Source organism: Ochlerotatus camptorhynchus, unplaced genomic scaffold (genome assembly GCF_037179485.1).
Source record: "Ochlerotatus camptorhynchus isolate MF236.1 unplaced genomic scaffold, CSIRO-AGI_Acam_v1.1 ptg000070l, whole genome shotgun sequence".
Classification (NCBI taxonomy): Eukaryota; Metazoa; Arthropoda; class Insecta; order Diptera; family Culicidae; genus Ochlerotatus; species Ochlerotatus camptorhynchus.
This window is the reverse complement of record NW_027040560.1, coordinates 3857260-3884217: the sequence shown is the minus strand read 5'-3', so window position 1 is coordinate 3884217 and position 26958 is coordinate 3857260. Positions and strand designations below refer to the sequence as shown.

Below are 26958 nucleotides of genomic sequence, written 5' to 3'. Positions count from 1 at the left end.
CATTTGCTGGATGTCCTTAACTACCCACCGCTTCGTCAAAGTCGCTGCTTTGAAATTGCCCAGTATTTTTCGATTGGTCGAAATTCCCGTCAATTCGGAGGATTCATTAGATTGGCGACTAAATCGATCTTGTTGGCAGCATACCAGTCCAGAACCTTCTTGGATTAGTGACAGCTGGCCAAATCGGGCCAAAAGATGACTTTGCCCCTATGCTTGCGGATGAACGGCTATATACGCTTTTTCAGGGATTCTTCGATGTAAACTTGCGATGTCATCGTCGAGGATGTGACGAATAGTTCCGTTTGCAGGCTACAACTGCAAATCGCTTATCAAATCATGGCCTTCTTCGCGAACTTGTCGGCAAACACGAACTTGAATCTTTCCGGCACATCCCCACGTCCAGTCACGATGTAAAACTTTTGACCGGGAAGCTGCTTAAAATCGAGTTTGACGTATGTTTCGTCATCGATCAAAGTGCAGCCCTTGTGTTTCTCGTCAAAACACGGTCGTACAAGAGCCTTGCACGCTTTTTCGCATCGGAATTCTGATTCATGTGCCGGTTCAGATGTTAACTGGCTTTGTACAAATTGTATCCTTCCCTGGCAAGGATGTTCCACACCGTTTGAAAGTTGGCATTGTACCTTCTGGCCACATTTCGGATCGAAAGACCGGGGTTGGCTTTAACGCACCTCAACAACTTGCTGCGCAGCTGATGATCCCTGGTTCCAGTTTTTTCGTAGGTCCACTGATTCCACACTCAGGGTTTCCTTGCAGGTTTTGAGCACTCGACAAACTGTTATTTTCGGCATCTTCAGCACTTTAGCCAGCTTGGAACCGGACCACTCCGGATTTTCAAGGTGTTTGTGCACAATATTTTTTTTCTTCTTTCGAGTTCCATTTGACGTTATTTCTGAACGCGATCGACTACTTTGATCCAACTTGCACCAGTTGTTCTCCATAAAAGTGTAAACAAACCACTTTCAAAGATTTTCGATTCTGTCTGTCTGTCTGACCCTTATAGATTTGTAAACTACTGAACCGATCGGCGTGAAAATTTGTATTCAGGGGTTTTTGGGGTCGGAAAAGGTTCTTAGACCCCTCGCCCATCTTTAAGGTGGGGGGCTCCCATACAAATGAAACAGAAAAATATAGCATGCTGTTTTGAATCGGCGCATAAACTCAAGCTAATATTGAATCCCGAGCAACCCGGTTCACTGGTCACCCTGTGTCCAGTATACAATAGGTTTTATCCATCTGAATAACATTACTAGAGATAGCAATCTTCTATCTAGTCGAAACACAGAAAACGAAACTAACTCAGAGAGTGAGTAACTTTTGCTCATTCGTAAGGATACATTTCTAAAAGCGTTGGTCACTCAGCACATAAGCAGCCAACGTAAAATTGACTCACACTCTGAATAAGATTAGTTTTTTTTTAGTCAAATGTTACTAGCGTTGCATGGTGAGTAAATTCTGAACTAAGAGGCCAATCATGCGATAGGTATTGTCCATCCGAATAACTTCACTGAATACAGAAACCTGCTTTCTGGCCGTGCTGTCAATTTAAAACATGGAATTTGATGCAAATTGCACACTGAGCTTGACTATCCAATATCCAATTTCTAGCAGAAACGGCAAGCTTAATACATTGAATACGAATATTACTCAGATAATGAGTCTCTTTTACTGCTTCGTATTGATATTATTATTTTTAAATCGTAGGTTACTCATGCGTTGAATAATCTACACTTTAAGAAAAAAAAATCATACGAAAGAGTAAAAGTTATTCACTCTCTAAGCTAGTTTCGTTTCCAGTGCGCAACGCAACGAACACCCCTGTTTATCACTCGGCAGCCAAACGATGACTGCAGTCAAACTTTTGCATTTAAATGATCTTTATTTCTTGTGATTGTGTGGTTTACATGTATGAATTTTCAAGTGACACAGATGCGTCTTTTCAACTTTAGTACATTTGAGATTTTAATTATTATTTACAGTTCCTAGTCCTATCAGGCCTATTTTAAAGTATGACCACCTTGGTGGGATTGGTTTGATTTGAATTGGAAAAAGGATACTACTTATAACTACTATTTACAACTACAACTAACCTATAACTACTATGTACACCTAACCAACTATATACAAATTGCTTATCAAAGCATGTTCTGATAAATTACATTTTTGTGCAAATTTAGTCTTAATTTCGTTAATTTTGGAATCTATTTTGGCAATGCCTGACTCTTCATGTAAATTTGTTATTCTAGTGTCGAAAGGACGATCAAGAACCATCCTCAGCACTCTATTCTGAGCGACCTGGATTTTGTTCCTGTGAGTCTGTGCACATGATTCCCACACCGGAGCTGCGTAGAGGATCGCAGGTGCTATGATTTGTTTGTAGACGGCCAGTTTGTTCACCCTTGAGAGGCGGGATCTGCGGCAAATCAGCGGATACAGACTCCTAACCAAGGCGGAACACTTGACTACGGTTTTCTCCACATGCGAGCGGAATAGGAGCTTTTCGTCAAACAACATCCCGAGATAGGTTACTTCGGCGGACCACTCAACCCTTGTGCCATCCATGATTACAGTACAAGAGGGAGCCGGTTTTAGTTTGGGTGATTGCCGATGGAGGAACATGATTGTTTGTGTTTTGGAAGCATTGATTTTGATTTTCCACGTGGTGGCATAATCAGCAAAAGCGTTAAGGCATCGTTGAAGTTTGTTCGTTATTTCGCGAGGCATCCTTCCTTTGACGGCTATTGCGGTATCATCTGCGAACAGGAAAAACACGCAACCGTCTCCAAGGGGAGGAATATCGGAAGTGTAAATGCTGTAAAGCAAGGGGCCCAGCAGACTGCCTTGCGGGACTCATGCTGGGATGGAAAACGTGTCTGAAAGACAACCATTCAACGATAACCTTAAACGACCTTTGCTGGAGGTAGCTACGGGTGATTTTAACCAGATGTAATGGAAAGTTGAAGTTACAAAGCTTGTATACAAGCCCATTGTGCCAGACATTATCAAACGCTTTCTCAACGTCTAGCAAGGCCATGGCTGTGGACTTGGATACAGCTTTGTTACTTCGGATGTTATTCATCACCCGTACTAGCTGGTGATTGGTGGAGTGCCCCTTTCTGAACCCAAACTGTTCCGGAAGGAGAATGTTATTTTCCTCGACAAACTTGAGCAAACGATTGAGAATGAGTTTCTCGAACAATTTGCTCAGCGCTGAAAGGAGGCTGATTGGTCTGTAGCTTGAAGCTAGCGTTGGGTCCTTCCCGGGTTTGCGGATAGGTATGATTTTCGCTGTCTTCCAGATACTTGGAAAGTAGTGCAGTTCCAAGCATCTGTTGAAGACAGCAGTCAGCAGAGAGTGAACCTTCATGCTGAGACCTGCAGTCAAACTTTCTACGTTTCGCTTCTTAAGCATTTGGATTATAATTCTGTATTTAGCTGATGTAGGTAAATGAATAGAAAAAATGCTACGATGTCCACGCTGCAGCGAACAAGTTCGAGGTCGAACCACCCAACGTGCAACGTTGAATGATTATGCGGCTTCGGCTTGCGTTGTTAGGGACCAACTTTCTGATGGCTGTGTTAGGGGTGAGCACCTTGCGGTCAAACAAAATGTATGATAAATTTGAATGTTTCCATATTTCTTAACTTTTATCTATTTAAATATTTAACATTTATAATGTGTGACATACCACAAAAATTTTATAAGAATGCCGAATTGATTGACATACAAATCATCAAAATCCATTGATTATTGACCAAGTAATAAGCTTTTAGAGTCTGACCAATTTTCGTTGCATTTCCCTGGATGGGCACCCTTCCCGAAAGACGTAGTCCTACGCCAAAACATTCAAGTTAAATAGATCAGTCATGAAGTGTAAAGTTTGTCGCGAATTGCTCTGAAGTCATTTTTGAATAGGTCTTTTGTCCATATGTCGATTTGCAATAAATATACGTACAATATTTACTGTAATCTTTGAATTTTTGTTTGCATGTATCAATTTAATCGATTCTTTGATCAATTAACTTTTATAAACAAAACTTGCTAGGGTCTATACGCACTAACTGAAGTACGCCCATGCGAACCAACAACATTACCGGGTAGGGGTGGTTTGCGTGGGCGTACTTTGGTCAGCAAGTTTTGTTTACAAAAGGTGATAGGCCTTTTTCAAGTGAGGACCTATTCAAAAATAAATTTAAAAATGGCGTTGAATATCGATTTACGGGCTCACACATCTTCCTCGTTCCGGAAATACCCTTATTTTGATAGTTTCCATCTACCCTTTTTTGGTTGTTTTATTGCTCAAAAAAGGGCACATAGTGGGTTATATTTGTACATTTGAATGAGTAACTGTTACCTACAAATGAAATATTTACATATTTGAGTGCTAAAATAACTCCTTTGAGAGATATAAATTTCAAACCAAAACGTAAAAACCAAGGCAACCAAATATTCTGCTTTTTGTATGAAGAAGTATCCATCACTCCAGTATACGCAAATGAACAACTTTTACGTACAAACACAAATATATTCGAGTAACTTAAAAATATGTTAAACGATGGAACGCTCACGAACCAAAACTTTTCACAGATTCACAGAACCAAAACTCGCGACGGACACATTATCAGCACGTTCCCGGGCTAATTCAGCGACCGGACTGGGTTCAAACTCGCCCACAGTGACGAATATCTAAATAGAACTACACGCCGAAAGTGTGGCAGCCGAATTCGAAGAACCGGGCTCCCGGGAGGCAATGAAAATCGACACCGAACAATGGAACTGAAGCTGCGTCGTAGATTTTGGAGGTTAGATTCAAGGTCAAATGAGTCACTCAAGGCAAACACGATATATCACTAAATGATAACTTGAAGATAAATTTCACCACACAAATTTCGCTGACGAAAAACACACAACAAAAGAAAAACACGTCAGCTTTCAAGCGTGGCCTACTGCGAACTCGGTAACAGTTGGTCATTTGTGTGTTAAAATCGTTATCCGTCTATTGAACACTCAAATTTTGGCTTATTACTATGCCAAAAACCAGCCTCGCCATTTTCAGTCATTCGATGCATAAAGTGGAATAGTATTGGCTTGTATAAATAGAGTTAACGCTTTTTTTTATTTTATTGCCTTATAAAGTGATGGTTGCCGTGAACTATAGTACACACCTGGCCACGTCTTTACAATCGCAGGAGATAGGGAGGACAAATTATCAAACATCTACTTAGAATGGTGCAGGGAACACATACTACCTATATAAATCTCGATATTGAAGGGACTGGATTAAGGAATCAGTTGGAGATTTGGGTAATTTTTTTTTGAGTGTGTGAAATAGAAAACATGTTTAGCAGGTTAAACTATAGTATACATAATGGGGTTTACTAAAGAGCCTGAATTTATAAAGAGACGACATCTTATCCATTTGATAGGTCTTCTGCTCTTCAGACAATCGATTGTTCCAATTTTGACATGTCACCTCTTTATAAATTTAGGCTCTTTAGGGTTTACTAAACATGTAATATTCATTTCTAGTTTCCTAATTCATCTTTGAATTTTGTCGAACCTCTCAACCTTACCCTTTATGCAGAACTTTTTGAGTGTGTTGATTATTTACTTTTAGTTCCGTTATAATTGCTTATCCTATAACAGATACGCGTATTTCGTCTACTACTTGCAGACTTCATCAGTGCCAAGTGCTCAACACCACTGAAGAATCCATCTTTTATCTTATCAATATCCGTATTGATTAGAGATACGTCCCCGTTGTCCCCAGAGTTTATATACCGGTCACAGCTTCGAATTCATTCTGATTAGACGTCTATGAATGGTTTCGAGAAAAGGAGTTCTAGGATCAGTTTCATTAATTGACCACTTTTACGGATGTTCAAAATCTTTCCGTGGACCAAAGATTCGGAACATCCGTAAAAGTGGTCAATTAATGAAATTTCCATCCGGTGGACCATACCGTGATCTCCAGCGTCGTTATTCTGATCGCAACGCTGATCTTTCGGTTTACCATCCCGTAGTCCTCAGAGTCCATAAACTGGTCACAACTCTGAATTAATTCTTATAAGACGTCTATGAGTGGTTTCGAAAAAACCGTGGCGCTCTAGGAACAGTTTCATGACAACTTTTACGGATTCTCCGGATCTTTCGGTGAACCATTACGTGGTCCACAGCATCCATATTCTGATCACAACTCCAAAGTCATTCTGATATGCCGTCTTTAAGAAGGTTTGAAAAAAAAATTAAGGGTTGTGTCCAAAGCACGATCGCATTGTTGACGTAGAACTACGAGATTGTTTTGGATGCTCCGTTTCCGATAATCACGGAGATATTTTGCAGTCATGTGTTAAGATATTTTGAAGATTTTTACAGAATTTCTCAATAAATACTTGATTTACTACACACTAAGATTTTGTTTTCGTGTTCGGTAAATTTTTACCGAAATCAGAACAGCTGAACATTTGGTAAAATTTTGATCTTCATTTTAAAGTCCATTGAAATTAAAAATTAATTTCAAAACATGTTCAACCTTGCTTATATGATCAAATAATGTCATTTTAGTGGAGATTTAGTTTCAAAGTAACTGAAAAGTAATTGATTTGAATTGCATAAATTTTACCGAGCAGTTCAGCTGTTCAGATTTCGTTAAAAATTACCGAAGTTGGCGATTATTTCTAAGTGTGTATTCAACGCGGTGTGTTAACACTGAAGCACTTACTGTACCAATTGGAATATACAGATAATGCTACAATGTATGATCACGATGGTGTTTTAATATGATGTCTGTGTTTGGGAAACAATCACAAATGAAGTTTTGATTGCCTTTCTTTGTGCACACGCCGGTAAGCTACACAGACTCCTCCCATCATGAGTAGTTTGCTATCAAGTAGCGACACTCTCCCTATGCGTAGTTTTCCAATGTAAATCCTTCAAGGCAAAGGGCAATTAACGAGTTAATAACGAAAGATGAAGAGAATTGATCAAAATCACTTGCACAGCTGCTTCCAAGTTTGGATGCAAGATTACAACTCTAGGGAGCATTTTGTGACCGGGTGTGTTGTTCTGAATATTGACAAACAGGGACAGATTTTTTTTCCTTTGTTTTGTTTTTTCCGTCGATCTTGTTTTCCGTGCTGAGCACCAATGCTACCGACGCCAGGAAAGCAGCTCCCACACCTGGACCCTACCTATCGACCCATCAACTCATGAACCGGGGACCAACGGCTTTACTTCCCATCCGAAGGAAGGCGTGTTCAGAGATGTTATGCCTCAGAACATCCCGGCGGCGCCGACTGGGATTGAACCCAGGCCTGCTGGGGTGAGAGGTAATCACGCTTACCACTACACCACCGGCGCCGTTAACAGGGACAGATAAATTATATTCCAAGTCTTTACTGTGATAAACTTATTGGCCCTGATAAGGGCCGTTTTGTTGCCAAAGTTGGCGATGATTTAACCTCCGAAACCATACAGAGTGCGTCTCTGTCGCTTCTAAGACATCCATAGCCAGCTGCTTACGCTTGGCGTGTTGAGAGTAGGTGACAGCATCACGGATCTCATTTTTCAGGAACACCTTCAGCACACCTCGTGTTTTCTCGTAGATCAGACCGGAGATACGTTTGACATCGTCACGGAAAACCAGACGACGGATGGCGGTTATCACGAAAGAACCTTGCTATTACGCTTGGCGCCTTCTTTGTCAAGAACTTTTGCTCCTTGTCACTGTTGCTTGTTAGGTAGAAGAGTTGACTACCTAACCTGCCAGCACCTTCACGGCCAAAAAAAAAATTTGACATGTGTATATGTCAAAAATATGGTGTAATATTAGTTGCGAAAAAGGACAAAACTATCATTAACACAGTGCACGAACTGACATTACGCTGCTTTTACTGCATTTGTTTGTTTTTGTGGCCATAAAAATTATATGAGATTTTCGACATGATTGAAGTGTATCCTCTTGCATGTAATATTAAATTTTTTTTTTGCTGTGTTGCTACTGCTGCTATTGCTGCTTCTGCTGCCTGCTCACCACGCCGTCCGAAGCGAAAATGAGTTGAGGCTAGATAGCAGCGCTCTTTTATATCTTTTCAGGTTAAAGCAGAATGATGTGCAACCAAGTGGTACTCGATTATGACGGCTGGGTTTGGGAAGAACGTTTATTTCATGAAAACAGTGACCACATTACCACATTACCACTTTTTCAATAGTTTCTTGTTGAAAATCATCAGTCAAAAGTATTGCCATTGATGCGTTGGAATATTTCTGATCGATTGATGATAAAATTATTGAAATTGGTGCAGGGGTAGCTGAGTTATTAATGTTAGAAATCTTCCATAATTTTGTTACATGTTCTATTTATGGTTTTCACAAAGTGTAGTCCTACGTCAAAAAAAAAAAACTTGGGAGTTCTGGGGTTCAGATTCATGAATTTACCACTTTTACGGATATTCCTGATTTTCCGGTGGACCATCCCGTAGCTTCCAGAGTCCATATTATGATAACAACTCCGAATTCATTCTGATAATACGTCTATGAGTGGCATCGTAGAAACATCGGAGTTATAGGATCAGTTTAATGAATTGACCACTTTTACGGATGTTCCGGATCTCCCACAGGATCAGACTTGTGACCTACAGGAAACTGACTCATGTCAAAAGGTGGCCAACTATCTGCTTAACAACTTTTTCAAATACAGCGGCGCCGGTGATGTAGTGGTAAGCGTGATTACCTCTCACCCCAGCAGACCTGGGTTCAATCCCAGTCGGCGCCGCCAGGATGTTCTGAGGCATAACATCTCTGATCACGTCTTCCTTCGGAAGGGAAGTAAAGCCGTTGGTCTCCGGTTCATGAGTTGATGAATCGATAGGTAGGGTCCAAGTGTGGGAGCTGCCTCTCTGGCTTCGGTAAACATCGGGAAGTTATCTCTTCAAATTGGTGTACAATCAGTGTTTGGTCCTAATTAGTTCAAATCCCATATGGTACGTGCATTCGTTAATGCCGGATCGACCGTACTAAAGGGTGTCCACATCAAATTGCATCACGGAAAAAACGTTTTAGAAAAGTACCTAGTTGACCGATCCTTTTCAAACTTTCAGACAATAAAATATAACCCATTAGTAAGCTTTTGGCATATATATTTCATTCAACTTCAATAACATAACCATCCGCTCGCACCTTACGCTTGACTCCACTCATTAAGTTCTGTACAACATCTGACTGCAGCTACTTCTGTACGGAAACCCACTTTTTCTTCATGTCTTCCTCAGATTTTAACTCCTTGGGAAGCTTCCGTAGAGCCTACTTAATAAGTATTTTTGATGGGCCTTAGCCGGTGCGTTGGGGAGTTCATGTCCTTGGGTACGAAAGTGACCCCATTGGCTTTGTACCACTCCAGGACAACATTTGAATAGTGGCACGAAGCTAGATCCAGCCAGAAGATCGTAGGGCCCTCGTGTTGCTTCAACAGAGGAAGCAGACGCTTCTGTAGACACTCCTTGAGGTAGATCTCCCCGTTTACAGTCCCGGTAGTCACCACATGAGCAGATCGCTTGCCAAATCATGTATTTCTTGGCAAACTTTAAATGTTTCTGCTTCCTTACTTCCTCCGGAACATCACACTTGTGCTGGGCGGTGAAGAACAGTAGCCCCAGAAGCTGCCGGAAATCCACCTTGACGTAAGTCTCATCATCCATGATGAGACAATGAGGCTTCGTCAGCATCTGGGTATACAGTTTCCGGGCCCGTGACTTTCCCACCGTATTATGCCGTTCGTCACGATTTGGAGCCTTCTGCACTTTGTCCTTGGCTCTCTGAACGAAAGACTTGGACAGATTCAACTTTTTGGCCACATCCCTGGCCGAAGCATTGGGATTCCGCTTGAACGCTTTCACGACACGCTTGTGATCCTGATCACTAATAGAACATCCATTCTGACCGCATTTCTCCTTCCGTTCGATGCTCAGAGTTTCGTAGTAACGTTTAATCACTCGACTCACCGTTGACTGCACGATTCCGAGTTGTTTTCCGATGTCCCGATGAGAGAATTGAGGATTTTCCAGGTGCTTGCGCAAAATCAATTCGCGACGTTGTTTTTCGGGTGGCGCAATTTTGTCCAACTTTGGAAAAACTGACAGCGATAAAAATACACTCTCAACTACTTCTAACCAAATTTTCAGAGAAAATACCCAATGGATAATTTTCTACAGCGTGTTTTCAGTGATGCAATTTGATGTGGGACACCCTTTATAGGAATCCAGCGGCAACAGTACTATAGCAAACCGACAAGAACGAATCCGTACAATAGGAATCTTGACTGTATGAGTCATTCTAACCATCTTCTGCGGTATTTTCTGAAGCACATTTGGTTAAATTGACCGCCGTTTAAAACTTCGCGTACCATCAACTACGGCTATGTGGTGCTTGAAAAATAAACCCCTGTATTAATTTAGGCTGCTGGATTTTCAGGAAAATTACCTACAAGCAATCATATTTGCTGCTAAGTTTGTCGTGGTATTAAATAGAAAAGTAATACCTTGTCATCGTCGTACAGCATTATTTCTCGATCAAACCAAATAAAGCTCTCATCCATTTTGAATTCTTAACTTATTCCTTCTTATTTGCAGCAATTCACATTTAATCATATTGTCGGGCAGATTTAAGACGACTTTTTACATGGCCTCTGAGAATAACTCAGAGAGAAAGTCACTTCAACTCAGAGATATGGAGAAATTTCTAAAAACTGCAGGAACACAAAGCAGGCTTCCTGCAGCTTTTGGAAATTTTTCATACCTTTGAGTAAAAGTGACTCTATCTCTCTCTGAGTTATTCTTAGTGACCGTGTACCAGTGATTTTAAGCAAATGATGCAATATTTTTTTGATTTTTCTTGCTTAGAATAAATAAGCCTCTACAGCTCTACACTGTAACTTATTTATTTATTTATTTGTCGTCAATCAGTGTAGACCGTTTTACAATTGTTGTCTTAAGAGCTATGTTTACAATTTTGTCTTTGTTTATATTTAACATTACTTCTAGCTGACGTTATGCGAGGAATTAAAATATTGCTTTAATTTGGTTTTTGTCATTGTAAAGTCAATGTTATCGCAGTGCTTATTATATGTATCCATCATTTGGTTCAAGGGTCCAAATTTGGCATAATTCGTACGATGACGATTTGTAGCAAATATATTTCTGTTTCGTAAATGCCTAGATGGTGTATATAAATTTAAGGATGACAATAGTTCTATAGAATCAATGCGATGTGATACGATATCGTTTACGAAAGAAATCATAGCAAATTCACGACGCTCTTTTAATGTTTGGATATTTATGAGCATACACCGAGCTGTGTAAGATGGCAGAGGAAATACAGTCCAACCTAACTTGCGGAGTGCATAGAATAGAAACTGCTTTTGAACGGATTCTATTCTTTCTTCGTGTGTGATTGAAAAAGGTGACCAAACTATGCTGCAATATTCTAATATCGATCTTACATAAGCAATGTACAATGTTTTTATCGTATACGGATCGTGAAAGTTATAGCAGAAACGTTTTATGAAACCAAGCATGTTGTTAGCTCTGTTAATAATTGTGTTATAATGATCGGTGAAAGTAAGTTTTGAGTCCAAAATAACACCTAGATCCCTGACTCTATCACACTTTTCTACGATATGGTTTCCTAAAGTGATTGTTATATCGGGTAGGGTTCGTTTTCTACTAATGGTAATTGAGTTACATTTTTTTATATTTAATTGTAGCAGGCTTTTTTGGCACCAAGTATGGAATATCTGTATTTCCTCTTTGAATGTGATGATGTCTTTGGCATCTTTTATTTCCAAAAAAAGTTTAATGTCGTCAGCATAGATTAAAACTTTCAATTTCTTAATAATGAAAGATATGTCATTGACGAAGAGAATAAATAAAAGCGGTCCTAAATGGGAGCCTTGAGGAACTCCAGAAGTGACATCAACGGGATTTGATGTCTTTCCTTTGTATTTTACTATTTGATGGCGGTCAGTTAAATATGATTCAAGCCACTTGAGGAGTGCGTAATGAATTCCCATTTTTTGAAGTTTAAAAAGAAGCATGGGTATGTCAATTCGATCAAACGCTTTGCTAAAATCTGTATACAACACTTCTACATGGTTTCCGTTATCCATTGCATTCAACGAATAATTAATTAATTCGAGCAAATTCGTAGTTGTTGAACGGCCTTTAAAGAAGCCATGTTGCATAGTAGTTATTCTGTTTTTAATTTGAAGAAAGAGTTTTTCATTTACAATCGCCTCGAAAAGTTTCGGAATGCAAGAGATAATAGCTATACCACGATAATTACGTATGTCAGATTTTTTGCCCGATTTAAAGATGGGCACTAAAAACGAGTTTTTCCATATTTTAGGGAAGTTTCCGGATTCCAGTGACATATTGAAAATCCAAAATAATGGAGCAGTAAGTTCAGTTGCTAAAGCTTTCATAAAAACTGGCGGAACACCGTCAGGGCCAGGACCTTTAGATGCATCTAAATTGTTTAAACCCTTTAAGATATCATGAACCTTGATTTGACTTACGCTGATGTCACTTGAAAATTCTGGATAAGATTCAAAATATTCACGGTCACGGTCCTCTTCTGAAAACGTAGTATAGATTTCTTGGAAGAAATTTGCAAACAAATTGCATATATCATCCGAGTTCTCACCTACCCTATCGTCCTAATGCATCTTTGATGGAAAATTATCAGATTTTAATTTGGTTTTCACATAATTGAAGAATTTCCTAGGACAAGATTTTATTTCAAGTTCAGTTTTAAAATTGTACTCCTCAAATGCCACATTCACGGCTAAATTTAACTGATCGCAAATGTCTAAATAGTATGCCAAAGTTTCTTCACTATTATATTTTTTATAAAATTTGTGCGCTTTTTGCTTTTGATTTTTTAAATTTTTCAGTTCCCTGTTGTACCAAACCGGATGTTTTGCATGACTCTGACGTCTTCTTCTTTTAGTTGGCACTTCTTCAAGTATTATTTCACGCAACACATTGTAGAATACGTCAACTGCACATTCAACATTTCCTGCAGTTCTTAATATTGCTTGCCAATCGACAATGTTCAGTCTATTTCTAATGTTATCATAATTTGCTGAATTGTAATCAAAGATTTCATCAAATTCGCAGTCGTTGGTTCTTTCATTTATGTGAACGAATAAAGAATATTCTATTGCTGTGTGAAACATTTCATTTCTCCATATGGGACTTAACGATTCAGTCACACAGAAATCTTCATAAGTATTTGTTAATAAAAGGTCTAAATAACAATTTTGTTGATTTTTCACATGGTTAATTTGATTAAGTCCTAAATTTGCAATTTTGTCAAAAATGAAATGGAGTGTTTCATTTTCCCCAACGACTGGAAGTAAGATGCTTTCATTGTCCATATCAGAAATAAAGTCAACATTGCGTTGGTTAAAGTCCCCATATATATGAACTTTTACTTCAGGGGGTAAACTAGACAAAATTTCTTCCGCTTTTCAAAAAAACTTATCATACGTGTCCTTATGAGCATTGTTCGGAGGAAAGTATACCGAAGCAAAGACATGAGTTTCATCTGCTACTTGCGCTTTTACCCATACATGTTCAAATTCTTTAAATTTAGTAGCCATAATGATTTCTGAATTCAATTTGGTCGAAATAGCTATTAATACTCCACCTCCCGATTTTTTTCCAGACCATTGAAAATTGCGGTCGTCTCTATAAACGTTATAATTGTTACCAAAAACTTCTTCACTTCTCACACTATCATCCCAACTTGTTTCATTAGCCATTATGACAGAGTAAGTAGAACTTAATATATTTTTGTTAATTTCATTCATTTTACCGGCGCTTCTCATGCGGTTAACATTTTGGCAATATACCAAAATTTCTGTACTGGTCTGAAGATTAGGTGAAGAAGTTGATGGTAACCTGGCATTCATAAAACTATTATCAAAATTATTTACCCCTGATCCATGTTCCGAATTTGTTTCGTTCTGCAAAGCGTCGTGATCTTCGTTATTTTCTTCCTCTATGGAGCGTGTCAGTTTTGTAGAAAAAACGAGTGCCTCTTCTTGATGTAGAGAAGTCGTCAAGTCCTGGATAATGTCAGGGTCTGCCGGATCATTGTCTTCCTCCAAGGGGTGCGTCAATTTCGTACAAAACACGAATTCCTGCATACACACGCCTCGCATGATGCAGTTGCAGCCATCCCGTTATGCAAGTGCGCTGGAACGGTACGTGGGTAAACATCGCACGCCGGGTAGGGGTTTAAGATTTCGCCACGTTGGAATTGCATTGGAATTAACTAGAAAGTACGCTCTAAATAGGTAAAATGTCTTTTCCCATTAATGGTAAAGAGCTTGTACACGAAATCATGGGGTACTTTTTCACCCATTCGCCCAAATGAAACTATTCAGTTTTAAGTTTATCCTTGATGTTTTAAAATAAATTAATTAGCGATGAAATATTTTCATAAGGTTCTCTCTCAAAGCCATAGTAAAAAAAAATTGTTTGTTTTACAATAGTTTTACCGGGCAGCCGAACAAAAGGCGATACAATAATAATAAAACATTTGCTTACAGCTAATCGCTCGATGAGAATTAATGCTTTGCTACAGACTAACAAACGTTGTAAAATATTTTATAACACATAAGTGAGGAATGACCAACCGGCTTGAATAAAACCAAATGAAATAATAGTTGCTTTCATAACACATTAATAGAGCTCAAATAAAGGCCTAAGACTTTGAGAATGTAACTTGGGCAAATCCGTCCGAAAATCCTACGCAAACCACTGAAAACGTAAACAAAGCTCCCCCTTTGTCGGTAATAAATCACTATCAACCCACCTGTCCCACCACTCTAATCAAGTTCACTGAAACGCTTTTGATAGGGAGACGCACATAACCGCCACGAGTTCGCCCTTGGCACCCGCACCAGCACACTTTGATCCCCCGTCGAAAGAGCAAAGATTCGCAAACGCATTCCGCTGGTCGTCTCCATTGTTACCGCCGTCGCCTCCTTTGTCTGTTTTTCACATTCCCGCGAAAACAAAAAAAAAACCTTCCACCTGAGCTTCGGCTGCCAAACGTGATCCTCACCGCCGTCACCACCGCCGCCGCCAGGCGAGTGGGAGTGGGAGATATTTTTAAACAAATCGATTCCCGATCCATACCCGCGCACCAATACCAATTAGAGCGTAGACCGTGAACCTCATTATGTATGTAGGCAGCATAGTGCACTGTCTGTGATCAATGATGATCGCAGTCATCGTCATCGGTTTTTGGTTGGCTTAGTGGTCCCGTTCACGAAGTTTGTTCACCATCACGCGTGACACGGGTGGTGGGCTCGGAGGACAGGAGACGCTACAGGGATGAAGGGCAACGGGGGCAAACCCGTCCGTTTCACATACACAAACAAGTTAAAACGACTTTTTGAGAGGGGTTTTTTAGTGCCCCGCCAGTATCACTCTAATCAGTCTTGAGATATCTTGCAAAAAGAACAGTTGAATTTCACCGAGGACCGGTACGTTGTGCATTTTTCATATTAATTCTTATTTGATCGACGGTGCGAAGAAAAGAAAAAAAAAAAGAGTAGGTGGAGGTTAGATTCATTGGTTGCCTGGTGGATGGATTTTTGGAGATGGGACCGCGTGGAGAAGACAGTGGTGTGAAGAATAGCCGCAAAGAGTGAGCTTGCTTGAAGGACGATGATCGGCCCACGTCTGGAGTTGTTTAGCGCAGCAGGCGTGGTGGGAAAGCATTTGCTACGTGCTCCAGTCGATGCTTGCTGAGATCAAGTGTGTTTTTCATTTGTGGGTGGAAAAGTGGGTGGCTAGTGATGGAATGATTGGTCACGGATGTATATATTATTTACAGGGGGAGTTAATACCAGCCTGGTTGCAAAAGTTAATCCCGTTTCAAAAGCGGAATTTAATTTCGAATTTAAAAATAAATCAGATTGTGAGGAATTTTTGCGGCCTGATGGTTGCGTCGATCTGTCTGTCCGTGTCTGTCGAATGGCGTGAAAAGTGAGGTGCAAAATAAAATTAATTAAATCGAAGCAAAAAGCAGTCCGTCACAGTGAAGTGCTAAAACCAAATAATATGCCAATAGCAGAACCGATTTTGCACAACGAGCGTGACAAATTGGCAATTTAAATCAAGTGTTTGTGTGGATTGGATCTGGATTAATTATTTATTTTTTGTTGAGACTAACCAACTGGAAGCCCGTAGCTTGTGGGTCACATCATTTGTGGTTCGGTTTGGTTAATGTTCGGCTGCAAAATAAAAATTATGTTGCCATCCAGATTGGACCCCGGATTTTTTTTTATGAATTTTGAGGTGATTTTGCTTCGGCTGTGAGTGTGTGCTTCTAAAAATAACGGCCTGCTTTGATGGGTCGGACGAGTCGGAGTCGAGAGTACCTACTCTTTCGACGTTTCATAATGTACGCATTTCGAGGGGTTTTTGCGTCTGCAAAGAGCCATGATCTATTTAAAATTTGGTGCCCCTCACCGGGAAAATCGCTTTCGACGAGCGGTGAGAAAATTGTGCGCTTTTTCCCGTCAGAAATCACTTGAGTTTCTCGTTCGTCACACGCTCACTTTCGAAGAAGAAAAAAAAGAAGAAGCGAGTGTTGGACGGCCACGAATTAGTCGGTTTTTCGCGCATTCCTCGATGATATTGGGTTTGTTTGATATTATTTTTAAAAAAATACACTCTCACACCCATATCTCGGGTGGGGCCTTGTTTTAGTGCCGGGCTATTCTGGCACCATTAGCGAACGCAACGGTAGCATAAAAATAATCCGACTCTCTCTCTACTTTTGTGCTTTGGGCTAGGGCAGTTGATGAAAGTTTTTTTTTCACGGCGCCGAATTTTTGAGCAAAGTGTGTGGGTTGAAGCTTGCCATTTATACATTTGCGAGATTCGAGCAGAGGATGGAATGGCGCTCCAGAGCTTTTTTTGATTTATGATGGAAGTTGGATTCATTCATCAAGAGTGGACATCAGTTATGATTTTACTTTGATATGAACTTTAGAAAGAAGAATGATAATCATGTAACTTTATGAAGGTGTGTTTTGTGGAATGTTATAAGTTCAGTATTGTGATTCAAAATCATGGTATCCTGTATTGTATGCAGTATAATATTTGTATTATAGATTGATGAATTATTTTCACTCAATGGTTTGACGTAGTACTGAAACATGTATTTCAGCACACCAAATTGATAAAAAAAAATTTACCAATACAACTTTTCACTACACTGTAGTGTGAAAATCGGTGTTGGTAAAATATCGAAGAATCAAATCTCAGCCGAAGATCACGCTTGATTTTCATAGACGAAAATCAACACGCAAACAACTGTGATTGATAATTGCAAGCTGTGATATCGCAGCTGGGAATATCAAGCTAACAAAACTCACCAGCTGCAAATCTCACCAAACTGCGGTGAGATTGAGTTTCATGATTTTTGCGCTACACCCGAACGCAACTTTAACTTCCATAACGGCTGGTAGCAGTCGCTTCGTGTCTGCCATCGGTGAAGAGAAAAAAGAGATAGGATTATTATACCTTCTCTTTCTAAGAAAACGAGGAGCAACGGAATTATGTTTGCATCGATTTATCTCTCAGCTTCAACTTTACACGTTGTGAATAGTCTCGCAATATCAAAGGAGCTTGTAAAATCAATATCATGCATGATATTTTCTTCCAATATCATGCTTGATATTGAGACAGTATGAGAGCGGAAAAATATCATTTTTTTGATGACTTTGCCAACACTGGTGAAAATTTCGAATAATTTAATCACTAAATGTGGTCATGCGAAGAGATAATCGATGAAGAGAATCGATCATCGCAGTTTGGTCCTTATGATTCTGAACGCTAGATATATTCGTAAATATCATCAAATATTTCTAAATGTCATCGAAAAACTAAGTATTTTCTAAATCTAATATACTTAGCGCGCCGGTGGTGTAGCGGTAATCGTGACTGCCTCTCACTCCAAAGAGGCTGGGTTCAATCCCAGTCGGTACCGTCGGGATTTTCTGATGCATAAAATCTCTGATCACGCCTTCTTTCGGAAGGGAAGTAAGGTTGTTAGTCCCCGGTCCATGAGTTGATGGGTCGATAGGTAGGGTCCAGCTTTTTGTACTGAACAATGTTTGTTCTCCGGATATGTTTGTTTTTCTGGTTATTCCAAGGTAATGAAAATATCTGCAAATAGTCACCCCTACTTAGGTTCCGTATAGTCTGAATGATCAAAAATGTAGCATTTTTTGGATTTAGCCATCATTTTCAGGTGACGAGTCCTTCGATTTAGTTAGTAAGAGGAACATGCTAGAACTGCAAACATTTTGTTTGTATCCATACGGGTTGTCCTCAATCATATCGAATTTCCGATTAGTTCTATACTGCCCTTAGTCGAGAAAAACGCTGTTGACGATTTTCTTTCTCCATGGGCTCTTATGGATGGGACAACACAGTTTTGGTATTTTTCACGACATTGTCTGAACAAATTAGAAAACTTTTCGTATACACTATAAAGTGTTAGTACTTGACAATCGCTTTAATGGTATAACTCATTTTCGCCAAAAATCCTAATGATAAGAATTGGCGAATCAAAGCAAAGCCAAAACTGGTCATGCGACACCTAGTTTTAAGATCCGCAATTACAAAAATGTCATTCCAAAAGCAAAACTAATCAAATTCAATGAATGAAAACAGTGGTGCCAATTCAAATGATAATCATTTTGATTTAAAGGTGTTATACAGTACATATTTTTCAACGACAAATCACTTTGTTTCCAAACGCAAATAACTTGAAAATCAATGATAAATCACTTCGATTCGTAGTGCCGCATAACAGACTGAGTCAAGTGCAAGAGCATTTGGATTAGATGTGATAACTTTTTACCGTGTATGTTTCGCCAAATTTACGTAGAATGTAGTATGCAACTAGCTGGAAAAAGTACCACGCGTTTCCATCAGTTCATACCAATAATCAGTAGCCGCAGAGTTTGGTACTCACATTCAACCAGCCCGAGAGAGTCTGCCAATCAAAGCAGGCATGATTCATCATCCCAATCGAAATTCTGCTGCTGCCAAAGCAACCCGAGACCGTTTGCCTTCGCCAAGTTATTTCAGCTAGATGAGAAATCATCCTCTGAGCCCCGGTGCTACATCTTATCTCGCAGATCTGTATGCCGTCAGCTGCGTCAGCAGACTTGTAAAAGAACAACATGCAACCTCATGCCCCTGCCGTGCCCGAGGGGGGTAAACATGTTCAACGCAATGCATGCAATTTTTCAGCGCCCTCGACGGGTGGTCGAGGAATGGCCGCGGCACCACCGGCAGCGGCGTACCGAGATTTTGCATAACTTTAAAAATAACATATCTTTGAGAGTGCGTTCCGACGACCCGGGTCTGCCTGCCTACTGCATCAGCGTAGGTAGGAAAGCAATGTGTGCAATGTTGGTGGAAAATGAATTTCCCGAGAATTTGGCGGCATGGTTCCGATGCTGCAAATCGCAGTGGTCACGGAAATAAAACAATGCATTCAAAATGGATTTTTACTTTATATTTTCGAGTAAAAAACATAGTTTGAAAAGATTAATCGTTCGAAAAATTCGAATAACTTTTTTCATGTTTGAATTTAAAAACCCTATTGCTGCTGTGAACCGGTCGCAGCAAGTCATGCCACTTTCGCACAGAAGCAGATGGCGCTATGATGTAATTTTTCTTTGCTCGGTCCCGAGTTATTCAATCTTGGCTGCCCGACTACTTGGATGTGCTAGGAGAAGAAGATGAAGGTAAAAAAAAACATCAAAACAGACACATTTAATGACCGGGTCGTTCCTCTTTTCGGCTGGCTGCTGGCGGTTCTCGCCCCTAGCAAATGAGAGTGCGTTTTGAGTTTGTGTTTCTGTCGCGGCCGGGAAAAGAGCACCCAGCCAGCTAGACATACATAGGCGTCTGTACACTATCTTTTCTGTACGACAGGGCGGCTAAGAGAAGTAGGATGCGGATCTGGCAAGCGCCGCGAAATCTGAGACTGCAATTTGTTCGGTGGGGGTAAATTAAGTGCGGCGTGCTGAAAAATAGCCCGAGATTTATTATGCTTTATTCGGGATGCTTTTTTTCAGGTAGTTAAAAATGCATGAAAATGTAAATATGGATTTTAACGAAATAGGCTGGCAAAAGAAATACAGCGCCTACTGCATTGCTCCCAGGAACCAATGAATCATTCTCTGTCTGCGATGTATTGCATTTCGAATGTATGGTTGATGCTAATTTTGACATTTGTTTGTTTTTGTATTTGCAGCCAAAAGTAACTAAAGTCAAACGAAAATGTTCAAGCAACACCTGGAAATGATCGGAAGCTACGAGCCAATCAGCAAGAAGGCTCGCTTCTTCAACAACTACCTGAAGTCCCTGAAGGGTAAGTTTCCGAAGTGCTTCCGACAAGTGATCAGTTAAGTAAAAAAAATACTTAAATTCCACAGGATCCCAGGACATCATGGCCAAGGAGAAGAAGACCTATAGCTCTTCCTACGAAAGCTCGAGCATCTACTCTGACTCTCTGCACGCCGTCGACCGCATCAACTCCCCCGGATACCACTACAACACCGTCAGCAAGGATACCTACGGTGTCACTCCCAGGAAGCTGTACACCCGCGACTTCGCTGTCCGTGTAAGTGTCACACAAAAAAAAATTGAGCCATGCAAATGATTTCATTTCTATTGTTTCTTCCTTCATTCACAGCGCTAATATGCAACCGGCGAGCAGGTGGCTTGGCCTTAGCCAGGATATAGGCTTAAGTGAAATGATTCAAAGCAATAACAACTAGACAACAGCATCAAGGATTTCGACATTCGATGATAAAAAAAACATACAAATGACTTTATTTGGCGACCTCCCTCATAAGAACAACAACAACAACAACAACTAATAACAAACAACATCGATGAAATCAACAACGAACGCAGAAGGCAAACTGCAAACAACAATTGCTAGGACATTCAATAGCGGTTTTATCTCTCTTTCAATCAATTAGACATTCAAGACCAAAACAAACAATCGACCAATCGTGACAACGCACAATGACTTACAATCAATCAATCGATCAACTGTTCTCGAACCAAGAACAATAAGACTCAATACAAAAGCATACAGAAGCAAATATAAACATCAATTCAATATTGCCATCTCAGAGGAAAATTAGCACATTACATCGGATTTTTGACAGCCGCAACCTCAACAGCCTACTGCGGTCGTCAGTTGCAGGGCTTATTTTTCTCCGAGTTGCCAATTTTGCAATAGTAGACATGTAAATGTAAGAAGAGTAGACCGAACTACACTGAAATTTGACGGAAAAATTGTAAATAGACGAAACACAGACAGTGGTAGCTCCTCTCCAAGAAAACACAATCAACATCATTTTATGGCGACAACAACAGCTGACAATAACATCCAGAAAACCAGAATTCATGGTATAGAAGACAAAGAAAACTTTTAACTTTAGCTTTACGTAATAGCAACTTTTTAATTCGACAAATCAGAAGAAGAAGATGCGCAGGTAAAAAAATTAGAAAATTTACTAACCCATTATTTTTAAGATAGCACACACATACATACAGACGATAGCAGAAAGAAAAAAAGAGAAAATGTGAACAGAGTTTAATAATTATAGAAAGAAAAAAAAAACAAGCAACACGCAGATAATGTGGAACATATATAAGAACCTCTATTTTTCTTTTCATTTATTTTATGTGTACTATTAATGTTTTATTTGTAATCAAGGCTGTAAACTATGACAAAAATACGAGTTCAATAAAAAAGACCAAAAAAAGGCACAAAAAAAAAACGACTGGTGTATCTTTTTAAGCCGTTTTTAATGGAGTTTCAAAAGTCTGAATCTTTTTCGAACTTTAATTAAATCACACGCTATTTCAAAACTACCCAAATTTGGGTAGAATCCACTCAGATCGGTCAAAACTGAAGCTACCCAAATATGGGTAAACTATGTTGGCAGTGACAAGTTGACAAATGGACAACATCGACATGAATCCGATCGACACTTGTCAACTTATCACTCCCAACATAGTTTACCCATTTTGGATTCTACCCAAATTTGGATAGTTTGTAAGTTGCGGCTTACCTGCTATGTGGAACTGCATGCAAAATAACTTTCTAAAAGTTGACCCCTTTTTGTGTTGCCTCAGTGGTATAACTGGTATAGTCATTCCATATAAGCCATCAATTCCAATTCCATTCAACTCCCTCTACACAGTTTACGTTTGGTTGGTTTGAGTGGTTTTTCATTCTCGGGAAATTCGCAGAAAAAGTTTACGTTTGCGACATTAGCTCTTATGAAAGAAAAGCAGATATATGGTTGCATGTTCAGTAAGCATTGACGTTGACGACGACCCTGCAACTCTTCACTCCTTGGTAAAATCCCATAAGCATCTGAAAATATGTGCATGAAATCTAGCGGACTTTGTCTTATCTCTTCACTCCACCATAGAACCAGCGAGCCACCATCTCTTCACACAAAGCTTGATAGTATCTTATGCGATTTTCATATGAAATGTCCACCAAGTTTCACGCACAGACTGACGATTGCGGATGGGATAGAGTGAAGGTAAATTGTAAATTGTCAGGGTAATGCGCGATGTCAATCATACAAGGTCTGGCCCAACTGACTTATTGGTATTACACAGTTGAATGTCGAAGGTGGTGTTCGTATTTCACCTAAGAGTATATCTTTTTACACGAAACAGCTGTTGCCTGTGATGTCATGTCTGCTGTTCGCCGTATGGAATGTTGTGCTGACGTAACGTCGTCATTCGCTTGGGCAGCAATGTTTACAAAATTTCTGCTTCTAACACCAGCAAGCTGCCTGCTGTTACAGACCTTGTATGATTGACATCGGATAATGCGGCCTTTCTTTTTTCGACCAGCTCTACAGGGGGCTTTCGAAGGTTTTTTTTAACTAGCATTTTCAAGCCGTTCAGAAGCCAATCAAGAGCATTATTAACCAGTAATCCCAAGTAACAAATCTAGAGCTGCTTGGCTATATTCCAAATTTATAAAGGTTTTATTGCAGCTGCAACCATTACCTACAGCTTTATGACGGTCATATACAATGCAAGTCATGAAACATTCTTATAGCTATCTACAAAACCCCTATAATGCTAATTAAAAAACCAACTGATGCTTATGCTATTTTCACTTATGAAAGGTTTTATGATTGCTTTGAAGTATACAAAAAAGTAATATAAATTGCCCTTATAAAACCAAAAAATTAATCCTTTCGTTGCTTTATAAATAAGCGCAATAAAACTAGTTGGCCATGAAACTGTTATTTTGAAACAATTATAAGCATTCAGTTGCGACTTGTCAGAAATGTAAATAGGTGGTTTATTTTTACAACATAGAAAAGAATCAAAACTTTCCGGTACTTCCAAGCGGAGCGCAAAGAAAATCAACACAATTGTTAGCATGAACATGAAAACATTTCGTGTATACGTCTCGCTCGCATATACATGGGGTGACACGGTCGAATCTTGGTCGAAATGGTGACAGTCCTAGGGCAAAAAGGTTGAAATCACGCATAACTTTTCATAAAGGTTAATGTACCATTCAAAACTTTTCTAAATGTTTGTAAAATTCATCGGTTGCACCCGTAGAATAGGAATATACATTTGCCCTCAAATAAAAAAATGAATTCAAGCTGAACATTGCATTAGGTTCTAAGTAATATTGACAGATTCGCTTCGTCAACTTTCTCTTTGCATCCCCACGGTCATGTAAAGACATTCCCAGGTATTTTCAGCACATAAATCGATAAAAAAAGCTATTATCTAGCATCCAATACGACAAACACATCAAGAAACGGTTCTGTGAATAAGTTATTAACGAAAGAGAAAGTCGACAGGTTGCGATTTTTTGCGCTTTGGGAGATATTAATGTTCAAAAATTGTGTTTTTTTTTTTCTCGTTTTTTTAACAATATCTTTGAAATGTTAAGCTTAATCCAGTATGTTTCTTCACAAAAGCTATTTATTTAATGTATTTGCATAAGAGAATAATAAAACATTATAAAGCTGTAAGCAAAAAAAACCGAAACAGGAAAAAAAAACCATATTTTCAACATTTTTTTCTTTAACTCCATATAACTTGGAACCAGTAGACAGTAGAAATTTAACGTCTTCGAAATAGCTGTTTATTTTGTCAAGATAAACAACTTTGCCCAAAACATCAAGTCTCCAAAACGTCAGAGAAAGAAGTTAGATTGTGGCACCATCTTTGCGGAAGAGTTTTGAACTATTTGTTTATGTCAATAGATGGTCCTTATTATGACGAGAAATTTTGCTGAAGACACCAAGTCGCGGAAATGCTTCGTTTCGGAGTTATTAATTTTGATCCGCTAGGTTGCATTCCTGACCCAGTGTGCAATGTAAGCATTAGACATTTTAAGAAATTGCGCTTGGTGTTTTTCTTGCCTGCTGTCCTCTGTCGCCATATTGTCATTATGAAAATGCCATTAGCCTTGGAATAAAATCCAAGAAATTTCAATAAAATAATGGCTAAATAAGAGATCCGAAATGATTTCCAGTGTGCATTGGTATGAATTTGTGTATTGAGATCAATTTTCTGTAAAATTAAGGTAATTCCATCAAATTCATTTGATTTCTGAAACAATCTTTTTTGTTAACTTGAATTATTTTGGAGGCGCATTTATTTAACGCTCATATTATCTCAATATACACGATAACATTTCAAGCGCATATGTTTTGGAACTTCTAAAAAGTCATATATTTTCTTTAAAATTTTCACTAATGTCGCCATGAAACAAAATTGATGGCATGGTGATCTTGACACCAACACTCAAACATATTTTTACCGCTAAAGATTTCCATTTGGAAAAAAAGTTTCAGCAGAACAGAACAACAACAAGCTAATTTATGGCGGTTGCTTTGAAGCCAATAAAAATTAAATTGGCTTTATAACTGATTTTCACCAAAGCGTAATAAAACTGCTTGGATACAATATTACTCTTATAGAGGCTATGAGAACCTTTTGTAGAGTATGAGGCTTCCTGACAAAAGGTTTTAAGACAGCTTTATTGTGATTCTCAAACATGCTTTATAAACCTTATCAAGAGTGGTCCACTAAGCTGTATGACGATCTTATAGCGGTTATCAAAAGGTTGTGCTGGAGCTATTAATTTTATTGGCGGTTTTATGAAATTGATCTCAATAACCACTAATAGAGTGCAATAAAACAAGAAATGCTACTTGGGATATTGCATATTTACAGATGCAATATTTCTTAGTCTCTTTGACCTGATTGAATTCCATTCGATTCATTGCGTAAATTGCGATAGTTGAATGTAATTGAATGCAAACCATTCGAAGATTTTATGTTTGCGTTGAATAAAGGGCGAACACGAAATTATTGCGACACATTCAACAGGGCATAACTTTTTTTTACCATTGGGTAAAAATCAACCAAATTTTGCACACTTTCTCATTGATGTGTATTGTGTACATGCTGTCAAACTCGAAGTCGTGTTTTTCGATTCAACGAAAATGGAGGTGAACCAACGCGAGTTGAGAGAACAGATTCTTTCCAAACACCTGGAATTTCCTGATCTGTCGCACCGGTAGTTGGGAAAAATGTTGAACATTCACCATTCAACCGTCTCCAGAGTGTTGAAGCGGTTCCATGAGCGGTTGACGTTGGACCACGGCAAAGGAGCTGGAAGAAAACCGGGACCGGAGAACAAAAAGACGGAAGGAAAGGTGAAGCGGATGATTAAAGCAAATCCCAACGTCTCAAGCCGTGATTTGGCTAAAAAGATCGGCATGTCGCAGAGCTACGTCCAGAATGCAAAGAAGAGAGCTGGACTACATACATACAAGGTACAGAAATTCCCAAACCGCGATGAGCGGCAACAATCGACGGCTAAAACTCGGGCACAGAAGCTCTACGAGAAGATGCTGACTGTGTGATGGACGACGAAACGTATATAAAAGCCGATTTTAAGCAAATTCCGGGGTTGGAGTTTTTCACCGGCAAGAGCAAGTTCGATGTGGACGACAAATTTAAGAAGAAGAAAATGTCGAAGTTCGCCTCCCAATATCTCATTTAGCAGGCCATCTGCTCTTGCGGACTGAGGAGTGAGCCTTTCGTGACAAAGGGCACAGTAAATGGCGAGATCTACAAATCTGAGTGCCTCGAGAAGCGCCTTTTGCCGTTCTTGCAGCAGCACGACGAAGCTCCGCTATTTTTGCCAGATTTGGCATCATGCCACTATTCTAAAAGTGTCCTGGAGTGGTATGAGGCCAATTCTGTCCATTTTGTTCCAAAGGACATGAATCCGCCAATCTGTCCGGAGCTGCGCCCGGTGGAGCAGTACTGGGCAATAATGAAGCGGGAACTTCGGAAGAGCAAGAAGACAGTCAAAGACGAGAAGGACATGTTAAGAAAATGGAAAAAAAAACTGAGAAACTGGTACCGGATGACACTGTAAAGACTTTGATGGAGGGCATCAAGCGAAAATGCGTTCAAATTATACACTCAAGGCTCCATCGATTAACTTTTCTTTTGATTTTTGAAGTAAATATATGTATAAAACTACCCTCCACCCTCCGGCATTGACCTCATCGTTGGTGCCGAGTTGTTCTCGATCCTACTGCAAGCAGAGCAAATTTCGTTCAATGACCACCTCCCGGTTCTACAGAAAACCAGCCTTGGATACATCTTTTCTGGCAAAGTTCCTACGAGCACACCCGCTCAAATTACGTGTCTAGTGTCTACTCTTGACAGCCTAGACGCCCAAGTGAAGAGATTCTGGGAAGTGGAAGACTTCGACCACGGCAAGACTTTCACGGCCGAAGA

At 39.6% G+C, this 26958-nt stretch overlaps 2 protein-coding genes across 2 annotated transcripts in view; one reads left to right on the top strand and one right to left on the bottom strand.

The window, feature by feature from the left end:
* Sol1 overlaps window positions 1-26958 on the bottom strand; it is a 156793-nt gene that overhangs the window by 46544 nt on the left and 83291 nt on the right. The window lies entirely within an intron of this gene.
* On the top strand, window positions 15491-21764 carry LOC135697285 (uncharacterized). The gene is made up of 4 exons (XM_065216909.1): window positions 15491-15572; window positions 20375-20491; window positions 20556-20743; window positions 20816-21764. Exons 2-4 carry the CDS (start codon window positions 20401-20403, stop codon window positions 20819-20821), a joined length of 285 nt encoding a protein of 94 aa, XP_065072981.1. The 5' UTR covers window positions 15491-15572; window positions 20375-20400; the 3' UTR covers window positions 20822-21764.